Source organism: Orbicella faveolata, unplaced genomic scaffold, assembly GCF_042242905.1.
Source record: "Orbicella faveolata isolate gen_17 unplaced genomic scaffold, um_ofav_v1 contig_14, whole genome shotgun sequence".
In the NCBI taxonomy this organism is placed as follows: Eukaryota; Metazoa; Cnidaria; class Anthozoa; order Scleractinia; family Merulinidae; genus Orbicella; species Orbicella faveolata.
The window spans coordinates 7,395,584-7,407,079 of NW_028301541.1; the positions used below are offsets into that span (position 1 = coordinate 7,395,584).

General features: G+C 42.4%; 1 protein-coding gene and 1 long non-coding RNA gene across 2 annotated transcripts; one reads left to right on the forward strand and one right to left on the reverse strand.

Annotated features, from left to right (window-relative positions):
• The first annotated feature begins 30 nt into the window (after positions 1 to 30).
• LOC149113788 (uncharacterized) lies at positions 31 to 6,722 on the forward strand. Its single transcript, XR_016206563.1, has 2 exons — positions 31 to 209; positions 6,516 to 6,722. It is a non-coding gene; the product is annotated as an uncharacterized LOC149113788 (long non-coding RNA).
• On the reverse strand, positions 3,973 to 5,540 carry LOC149113789 (uncharacterized). Its single transcript, XM_089287226.1, has 3 exons — positions 5,373 to 5,540; positions 4,646 to 5,211; positions 3,973 to 4,348 (listed from the first exon to the last, which is right to left on the reverse strand). Exons 1-3 carry the CDS (start codon positions 5,538 to 5,540, stop codon positions 3,973 to 3,975), a joined length of 1,110 nt encoding a protein of 369 aa, XP_089143352.1.
• Positions 6,723 to 11,496: the final 4,774 nt, after the last annotated feature.

The window sequence follows — 11,496 nt, forward strand, 5'->3', positions numbered from 1 at the left end:
AATTAGATTGAAATTAATGCGTTTCTCTTTTTCGTGATATTTGCTCAAGGACAATTCGATTCAACGAAAAGGTGTCCGAAAATGCTCATAAGTTTTATATCTTAATCACACTATATAAGCACATTCTGCGTAAAAGTGAAACTACAGATAACTCTAAAACGAATATAGATACCCTACGATGATAGGACGCAAGGATTCCAGTTTAACAGGTTAGCTAAAAGAAAATTGTAGGTCTCTGAACCCAACCTAGGGCCATTCAGAGATCTTTTTTCCCATCCGTATCGCCCGATAGACCCAATTGTTTGCCGTACTCTGGAACCGTAAAAAGAACCTAGGTTCACTCTCTGAGAAGCAAGTGCAGTATTTTCCTCTCACGACTCAGGGATCGTGAACCTGAGAAACAAAACATTTTACTAGGAATAGTACGCATGAGGTAACTAAATTTATTATATGGCTAGCTCCCTGCGCGGGCAAGATGAATCAAATCCTGCGCTGTGATTGGCTACCCGAGCGGGCAAGATGGCACTATCTTGCCCACTCGGGATTACCCGCTGTGTCCCGCAATGAAATAGTGTTCTTCGACATCCATATAATAAATCCTTTATTGACCAAGCTTATTCTTTCAAGATGGCGGGATGTTGGCATTGCAAAAAAAAGAACTTGGCCAATATCCAGCCATCTTGACCTCACGCTTTGTTTTCTACGAGTGGTATTCAACTTGGATGCGCCTTGATAACTGTTAACTCAAGGAAAACTCAAGCTAGTTGGCACATCAGTCCGCTTAAAGTAATAATGAAATAGCTACCTCCATAGGCAATGAATTATGAATAAGCTTTGTTATACCTCCCAACTCAAATACGTTTTCCGTCTGGAGAAGAACGTGTCACGTGTCGTGGGTCAAAACTCACTAACTCTTTAGGGAAACAACAACTTAAACTTTCGACTCACACGTCATCAGGTCGTGCTCCTTGAAACTGCGGCAAATTTGTGAGCCAGCCGACGTCAAGCAAACGATTTCTTCGCATTTTTTTTTTCCATTTCTGAGTTGGGAGGTATAGCAAAACACTTAATGACTGGTCCCACGGGAAACAGTGAGTTTTGTTTCCCCTCGACCTCGGGGAAACAAAACTCACTGTTTCCCTCGGGGCCAGTCATTAAGCGCTTATTGTTGTTAAAATCTATTAGGAATAACGAATATTCGATCTAAATGTTATGCTACATTCGATGCAGAACTCACTCTCTCAATCCTCTTCGTTCCCGATGGAACAGAGGTCGTCCGCTAGTGCCTGCCACCTGACCCTATTTTGAGCAGTGCGCTTCACTTCCTGCCTACTGAGCTGTCTCTCCTCCAATTCTGCTATTCTTCTGCGCCTCCAGGTGTGCTGGGGTCTGCCTCACTTGCGCTTCCCCTGTAGGTTCCACTCTATCGCCCTCTTAGCTATGTATCCGTCTGGTCTCCTCAGCGTGTGGCAAATCTAACCCCAAGCTGTTTGTCTTATCTCCTGCTCTACCGGTCGCTACTATGCTTGTCTCCAGGGCTCCTCATTGCGTATTCGTCGAGGCCACCAAATCCGCAGGATGTTCCTCAGGCTCTTAGGGACCGTTCATTTTTTATGAGGGAGGGGGGGCTGGTGGGATTTGGGAAGCACCATTTAAAAATCACATGACCCCCCCTCAGCTTACCAATTTTTTCACATGCCCCCCCCCCTTATAGCGGTAATTTTTTTGGATGACCCCCTCCCAAAAAAAAAAATTGAACAAACAATATTTAGATTTCAACTTTTCTAATATTTCTTTATTATCCCCCTACTTCACGTTATTGTGCTCACTATGAAGACAATATTTACAATCCCTATACTACAGAGAGCTGTTGTTTAAAAAACAAATCAAAAGAAAGAGAAGTCAATTTCGGATCTCCTAGTTATGGCTCGCCCTGAGCGTGTGGCATTTGGCCTCTCATTGGCATCTTTCTCATCTGAATTGATGAATGCAAGAATGACGTCACTTGAGTCATCTTCTCCCCCAGAGTCAATGGCATCACTGTCATACTCATCATTGTCACTTTCATCCGTTTCACTGCTGTCAGCACTTGCCCTGTTGTCATTTTGTGTCAATGTCCTGGCATTTCTCAGTATTGGTTGGCCAGCTCTGAGAGGACTCTTCTGCTGCAAGCATGAATGTCTTACAATTGCCTTTACTTTCTCACTCTTGCTACTTTTCAAATGCTGCTTCAGCCCGAGGTGGTTCAAGTACTTGTTTAGTTCTGGAACACGTAGCGTTTTAAGCTTGGTTAGATCTTCGCACAACTCAGTCCAAGGATAATCCTCATATGATTTATTTCTTGCGTCCCTACTTAACTTTGCCATTTCTTCTGCTCTCTTTTTCCTTTTAAATTCCAGCACTTCAAGATGCTGAAGATAATCCACCACAAACTTTGATTTGACAATAAACTTATCTGCAAATAGAGCAACGCTCTCTGGGTGAGATAAAACCAGCCGGCCACTTCCATGCTCTTTCTTCGCTTGGACCCTTGGCTGCCAGTCATCTGGATCACGCCCTTCTTTTGGGGTGTTCTGGTAGGAGAGGTAGTGGTATTCCGGTAGGCAGGAATGGTCAGGAACTGGTTTAAGAAAAAGAAGCAATCTTTCTAAGTGCGGATGGCCGTTCAGAAAGGGCGAGTGAGTTTTCCATGTCAGGGTACCAGTTGAAGCCCAGTGATGGAAGAAAACTGAACTTCTCCATCAAAGAACACAGAGCAATGGTGGAAAAGTTGAATGTCATATTGAAAGATGTAAAGGAACACGATTCCACACTCTTTCAGTCCAATGGGCTTGCTTTAAAGCAGGGCGAAGAATTTGCCCACAGTTTTAATGTAAAACAGATCAAATGTATAGAAGCTAAGTTGACGAAGGTCACGCAGGACATGGAAGCACTAGAAAATAAGAAGAGAAATTATAACAGCATATTCAAGGGCATACTCAAACAGCACATCAACAAAAGGAGAAGGAAAAAAGAAAACCGCAGAAAGTCAAATGAAAGAGAGAGGAAGCGGACTGAAAACAACGTCCAACGAGTTTATGGAATCTGTGTTGGAAACCCGCTAGGAAATGATCTTCCACAATGCCTTGTGTACCCTCCTAGAGCGGCCGTCCCGGAAGAGTGTATTAAGGTTGAGGATGTTGCCACGTCGTTATTTAGAAGAGATGGGCCATACGTCGCACAGCTCTTGGAAGGGAATTATTTCACCAATGCTGCAAGAAGCAGAATCACCACCAACCTTGAGCAGGAAGTCAGAGATTGTGTTTACACCTTCATGTACCCTGAAGAGTACACTCTGACGGAAAGCATTGCTGCTTCTTGCAGCATTGGTGAAAGAGACTCCCATAGCAGCACAAGCGGCGACGAAGAACTCGACGACAGCAAAGATGAAGATGAGTGCCAGTGAAAGTTTCATTCCAAAATAACAGTGTTAAATACTTTGTTTCAGTATCTACAAATGCTTTTTGTCGCCAAACGTTTTTTTAAAGCAGAAGGAAAGTTTGTAATAAATTTGTATCCTGCCTTCTATGTTTATTCTATAGCAATTTTTTTGATATTCAGACATTATGCCATTTTAAAGTTTTACTAAAATATTTCACGTGACCCCCCATTTTTCCCTTATTTTTTTTGGGATGGCCCCCCTCGAAAGCCATTTTTTTTCGCATGCCCCCCCCTCCCCAAATCCCACCAGCCCCCCCTACCTTATAAAAAATGAACGGTCCCTTATTGATGAACACTTGCAACTTCTGCTTCAATCCCCTGGTCGCCAAGTTTCAGAACGACACAGAAGCACAGCCTTCACATTTGACCCAGACTCTCAACTTGGTCTTAGTTGTCAGTGCCGTAGCCCGCCACATTGGCCTCAATCAATCAATCAATCAATCAATCAATCAATCAATCAATCAATCAATCGATCGATCGATCAATCAAACTTTATTTAAAGAGGGTGATACTTAACATCAACATCGCAAATGCCTGCCTTGCCTTCCCAATGCGTACCTGGATATCCTCGTCAGTACCTCCCATCTTACTGACAATGCTCCCGAGGAACGTTAATTCGTCCACCTCCTCGACCTGCTCCCCTTCGATGAATGCACCATCGCTGCCTTTGGTACAGATACGCGTCATCTTTGTCTTTGTAGCATTGATCTTCAGGCCTACCTTTGCACCGTGCTCCTTTAAGGCCTGTGTCTTATCTCTCATGTCCTGCACTCTGTGCGACAGTAAGGCCAGATCATCTGCGTAATCAAGATCTTCCAAAGATGTTGTGGAGGACCACTGGATACCACTTCCTCTGGCAAAGGCTGTCCTGGTCACCCAATCAAGGGCAACCAGAAACAGCTAGGGAGATAGCAGGCCGAGCCTTGTCTGACGTCAGTCCTCGCGTTCAATGGTTTGGTCCTCTCTCCATTGTGTATCACCTGCGCAGAAAAACCCTCATAAATAGCTCTGATGATGTTAACTATCTTGACGGGAATCCCGTAGTGGCGCAGCAACCTCCACAATCCCTCTCTGCTGATGCTATCGAAAGCCTTCTCGAAATCTATAAAGTTGATGTACAAGGAAGACTACCACTCAATGTTTTGCTCCCGCTTGCCCCTATCGCAGTTTTCCATCCAGTGCGGTCTTGATACGTTCCAAGATCACTCTACAGAACACCTTACTTGTCATGTTCAAAAGCATGATGCAACGCCAGTTCTTACAGTGGCTCAGATCGCCTTTGTTTGGCAGCTTGATCAGCAAACTTCTCCTCCACCCGTCTGGTACCTGCTTCTTACTACATATCTGGTTACAGAGATCCAAAAGAACCTCCTCCGACACTTCGCCCCCAGCCTTAATTGCCTCTGGTGGTATATTGTCACATCCTGGTGCCTTCCCGTTCTTTACCTCCTTTATAGAGTTCTTGATCTTAGCACGTGTAATGTGACCTGTCCTGATGTTTAGTTCGTCACTTGGCTCTACCTCCGACGGGTTGGGCGGCTCCTCATGGTTAAGCACTCCTTCAAAGTGCTCCCTCCACCGGTGCATCTCTTCTTCCACTGTCCTGAGCAACACACCTGCCTCATGTCTCACCGGCTTACAAGTACTCTGAAATCTGCCACTCAGCCTTCTTATAATTTCATTCAAGGTCTTCATGTCAGCCCTCTCTCCAGCTTCCTCAGCTCTCTCGGCCTCTCACTCCACACACACCCTCTTCCTACAGCCTCTCTTCACCTCTCTATTCAGCTACTGGTATCTTTTACTCGATTCCCTCCTCTGCTTTCTTGTCCTGGCCATGTTCACAGCATTTTTCGGCTTCGTTCTTAGCTCAATTATCTTCCAGGTCCCCTTACTGATCCACTCCTTCTTTTTTGTCTTCTCCCGACCCAGCACCTTCTCACAGGTCTCCAGGTAGCTTTGCTCGATCTGTCTCCATTCCATTCTTCCTCCACAGGCAGTTTCTTCTCTTCAGTCAACTGCAACAGAGCCTCAAATCTGTTGTGTAGCCTCAGCTTGAACATGTCCCTTATCTCTGGATCTCTCAGCTTACTGACCTCAAAACGCACTCTGTAAGTTTCCCCTTTTTTTACTTTTACATTCTTTAGCCTGACGTTTGCTAGCAGCAGGTGGTGGTCTGAACCAGCATCTGCCCCACGCTTGACACGAACATCCGGCAGCGAACTCCTTCATCTCCTGCTAAAATGGTCGATCTGATTCTCCGTACCACCATCAGGAGACACCCATGTCCGCTTCTGAAAATCCTTGTGAGGGAACAGTGTTCTACCAATCACCAACTAATTTACCTGACAGAGGTCCGCCCAGTCACAATTGTCATTAATTTCAGCTCTTGCTCCATGGTGTATACCCATCGTCTCCTCTCTACCTGTGTTGTCCGTCCCCACCTTAGCGTTCAAGTCTCCCAAAACAATCCTGACATCCCTACGTGGCACCTGCTACACAACTGCCTGTAGCTGTTCACAGAAGTCATCCTTCGCTTCCTCTGTTGCTTCATTTGTTGGAGCATAGCATGGTATGATGGTGACCAGCTGCCACCTAGAGTTGAACGTGGCCCTGATAATCCTCTCAGACACTGGTTCCCATTCTAGCAGACGTTTTGCAACATCTCTAGATAGAATTAAGCCAACCCCTCTATCATGATTTTCACCTTCATCCATTCCTGAGTATGGCACAGCTTCTCCATTGGCTATCATCAACTTCCAACAGGAGCTCCATCCCATTTCACTTACTCCCATAATGCTTATACCGTACCTCCGCATCTCCTTGGTCACCTGGGCACACGTACCCGTCTCAAACATTGTCCTTATATTCCACTGCCCGATCCTCACACGCACTGCATCGGCGGTTTAAGCGTCATTCTTTGCTTCGCATTCCGCTCCAACCGGGCGTTGACATCCTGTACCCCTGCCGCCCCACAATAGGGCGCAGTGGCTATACTAGTTTCAGTTTCTGTGATAATTTTTTTTTTTTTTTTCCAGGAGCGGGTTATTAACCCACCGCCCAACTCCCAACCTGGAGGACCAGGGGCTGCTCTTAGTCAGGCCTCTACCCTTAAACCAGTCCGGCCGGCATGGCAAGACCTGCCAGGGACAGAAGTCCCAGCCGGCACAGCTCGTTGGGTCCTTGAGACAGGCAAACTTCACCACCTCGACAAGGTGTCAGCCCAAGGTGAAGTCGATGCAGAACAGGTAAAAGAAAAAGAAAAACAATTACAAAACAGTAGGCTTTCATTACTTCGACTGATTACTGAGAACTTTCAGAGCTTTTAACCTTACCATGGCACGAGCCTTCGTCTGCGTTTGGTGACAGTTAATAAAAAAATGGCATAAATTGTTGTCCAGTTAGGGCGGTGGTGAATCCTTCGCTTTGCCGTGAAAAATATTGTTTGAAAATATTTCTTTTGCAAGGACGTGACAAGGTCTTGCAATGTCCAAAGCTGTTTCCTTTGCCGTTTATGGGTTTCTGGATGCCGTTGACAAATTCCTCAACGTTTACAGAAAGTCCCTCTCGAATTCAAGAGAATAATATTTGGTTCTCCGCTCATATTTGAAAATTTTCTCTCAAAATCTGAAAAGAGCAGGAAAAATTATTGGCGGTAGGCGCGCGTCACCTTTTCGGCGGGAAAATTTGGAAGCCGGGTTGAACGCTGAGAAACTTTCGTGAATAAGACCGCCTGGCTGCGCCCGCAATACGAGCGGCATACATATATACATACATAAACTTTATTTAAGCTCGAATTTCAGAGTCGCTTGACAAGCTAATATTTCCGAGCTGTCCTACCGAAACGACACGATAATGGTCTTTTTCTTCGCAGCCGGAAAAAAGTAAAGACAATGCTAATTTACTTTGGTCTCTTCTAATGTTTGGCTCGAGAATCCTGGGTTTAATTTGCCGAGGAGCAGCATATTTTGTTCAAAATAACACAACTATTACTATCTTACCTGGCGACAGCGCTCTTGGAGCAAGTTACCGAACGCGGGCGACCGAGTTTTGGCGCCAAATAAAATACTTGGAGGCAAAAAATGTTTCACATTTTTAACTTTTTACAATCCGATATGGTTTTTGGAGTTCCCTTTTCGTGAATATGTAATGCCGTTTCCACTGAGAAAAGTTGCCCGACTTCGATGCCTTTCCTGTTAACCTGCATTTTACGTCACGACAGTACAGCTTTTCCCGCCTGCTGGAGCCTGATTGGTCAATTCAAATTTCAGGTTCACCGGGAGTATGCAGGACATGAGATACCCGTGGGATATAAGAGTGGGATACTTATCTTAAAATAACAAGATTATGACTTGAGCTCGAGACTTACGAGGAGATAACTGGTGCCAACTTGCCAGAAACTATTTATTGTCTCAAAAAAACATCCAGGGCGAACCTTCGAAGCCGCTGATGAACTTGGAGCACCGCAGACTCCAGTTGCATTCACGAGTTGCTCCACAGAAACCTTTTCAATTTGGTTTTAATATGAGATTTTTATCATTGAATGTTGTTAGTTTTTTCTCAACCTTGTTTTCTTCCCGACGTGGTTTAGTTGTCTTGCATTTTGGTTTCTAATTTACCACGTGGTCCGTCAACCGTCATGTCGTTCCATTGATGGCAATCACGGCACCGAAAACGAATTCGCATCCGGTCAAAGTCTAGGACAAAGAGATTTATTTTGGGCAAATCCATTCCATAATCACAAACTTTATACGGACCAGCATGATCTAGACTGTACTTATCAACGTCTAACAAAATCTAAATATATGTACTGCTTGAGTCTTTTTTACTCTGCCAACATCAATTTATTGCTTTGCCAATTTCCATTTTCTTCGCTGCAAACTGTTTACTGTAACGCAAAAATCTACTTACTGTACAATTGCTGATACTGGAGTACGATACTTCAGTACTTTACTCACAATATTTACATTTTTAAGCGATGACAGGAGCCATAGTCGTAAATTATAACTGATTTAATGAGGTGAAGTGATATATTTAAATGGGTTTATTATTTTGGAAATAATGATTTTCTAATTCATGATTAAAAATAATTATACATAATTTTTTAATCGGATTATAAATCCACCCCTTCTATTCTGTTTGCAGAACACTGAAATGGTCTGATAATAATAGTGTATTGGCCTTACTTCACGTAGTTATCAATGCATTTACGAGTATTGAACAATAGGCAGTGGTAACCATACATGCAAGATGCAATATATGTTTTACTAGTCAAGACAGTGATGATCAGTAATGACCAAGGCTGCTGATCGTTCATCCTTCCAGATTTATGTTACAGTAAAACCCCGCTTGTATTTATGTAAGAACCTAGTGGTGTACTATTTATCAGAACCTGCTGGCAGAAATTCGCCACTTTAATAGCCAAAAACAGAAGAACCTGTTTAACCAAGCAAGATCAAGCAGGCTCTTATATGTACGTGGGTTACAGTTAAATTATGATGAACATTTTAGCCTAAATGTGTGACTTTGAGATTGCAAATCTACATTACAAGAAAATACATAACACAATAATAATAATAAATACTACTGTATATTCAAAGACCAAACGGTTTGAAACTTAGGTTTATTTATTTTTATGGTAATCAACTCATATATTTCCTTCATAGAAATTAAGAACCTAATGAAGATCCTACTTAGCCTAAATTGCCAATAGCTACACCAAGATACAAGAACCTATTTTGCCAGACCTCAAAACATGTAGCTTCTTGCACGTTGGTTTTTACTGTATTTATGTTGTAATATGTCAATATGTTACACTAAACGAGTAGTGATTGAACAAAGCAACATTCAATTCTTGATCATTGCAATGCTGTGTACATCACTCAATGACCCTTTTGGCTATATTTTGCATCAGAAGCCAAGCAGACAGGTGAAACAAATATCAGCTGTATTCAAATGATAACCAGAAAGTGGTGGCTTTTGAAATACATTTCTTTTATATATATGTTTCAGTGAAATGCGTTTTTGTGTCTTTTAAGAATAAAACTTTCGTGGAAATCATGCTTGAATATTAAACTAAATACAGACAACTCCCTGCGAAACAACTTGTTTGACATTATTTACTAGACCAATGGCCACCTCTATCTTTATTGTGCATTGGAACATTTAGTAATTGATGTTTGTTTTAGCTGCTTCTGAATGATGTGTTTTTGTGTGACTTGAAACTCTTCTGAATGGATCCTTATTGAGGGCTGCAAACATGGCTAAATAGCTACTAATTAAAAGTTAGGGGAGATAAATTTCTTCGTTCGGTGCTATTTAGGAGTTTAGACTTTATTGCATTGAATTACAAAGGACATCAACTGAAACAACAGAAAGGATTTCGCTCAGTCCCGCCGCTCCTCTGTGCATTATTTTTTTATCCTGTCTCAGTCTCTTCACTTCTCCTCACTCCACAAACAGGTTGTACCTTCAGTTACTTCTAGTTACCTTTAAGCATACGTTAGTCTGTTTATGTTCCAATTTTCTAGCCAGAATTTTAGAAATTGTAGTAAATGTCATACCTTCTACATCCATTGCGCCGTTTTTTTTTTTTTTTTTCTTTTCATATTTCTGTTAGACTCCATTGATGTTTTTACGTACAATCTTTCTTTTTTCCCCTTTTGAACCAAGTTAGGTGTGAAAAGACCTTTTAAGGAAGGACATCGAACCAGGCTGACCAAAAATTATATCCATCTTGCCATGTCTTTTTTTCATTTAAGGCGCTCTTTATTAGTTTCTATCCTGTAAGCAAAGACCTGCAAAAGTACTGATCTTAATTGGGAGGTCAGTTTTTTTTTAATCTGGGGAAGATTTACTAATAAATTTAAAAAAAGCATCATCACTTAAAGCTGACATACAGCCAACCTCATTGAATGTAGAAATCACGCGGAATCCTGGGGGTGAGGAGCGCGCTCCTCGCCCCAGGATTTCGCGCGGCGGAGTGATTTTTTTGCGTGGATGATGATGTGGCCAAAGAAGAACACAAACGACATGTTTGATGTTACAATTGGCTCATACGACGTAGCAAAGAAAGTGGATATGATCACAAACTAACATACAATCCAGAGCCCACTCCAAGAAACAAAAGAAAGAGAAAAAGAAACATTACATGGTACAATCTTCCTTTCGATTCAAACGTTAAAACCAACCTTGGTAGAAAGTTCATCCATATCGTCGATAAATGCTTCCAGAAAAACCATCGACTCTACAAGATTTTCAACAGACAAACTCTCAAGCTAAGCTACTCATGTATGACAAACGGTATGAAATCCATCATATCGTCACACAACAAACACGTTTTTTCAAATGCAAATGCACCAACACCGCAACCTGACACCTGCAATTGTAGAAAAAAGTCTGATTGCCCACTGGAAGGAAAATGCCTCCAAACTAACGCCATCTATCAAGCCACAGTCACCACCGAGACAACAACTGAAACCTACGTTGGACTAGCCACAAACTTTAAGGAACGCTACAGGAACCACAAAACATCCTTTCGACATGTCGATACTCGAACAGAAAAAATGAGACAGAGCTCTCCAAATATGTTTGGAACTTACAAGACGCAAAGAAACCGTTTCTGATAAAATGGAAAATTCTTAAGAAATGTAAACCCTACAGCAACATAAGCAAAAAATGTAGTCTTTGTCTGAATGAAAAGTTCATACTATAGCAACCATTCAAATTTTCGTATTGAACTGCCAGCTTTCCAATTTCAACAGTTCAGTCGTTAAAATTGCCTGATGAATGTGGTCTTTGTACCATACGAAACAGTTCTGCAGCTATAAAACGATGGTTACTCGCGACACCTGAACTTCTCTGAAGTTATAGTTGATGCTCCTCAATCGATTGAGTTGCACGCTCTACGAGATACGTTCTACTCAAAGAAGGAATTTACATATCCATATCAATATATTAATGAGGCCCTGTTAGGGGGCTGTGAAGGTCCCTTGTCTGAATTTCACAAGCAGCTATGTC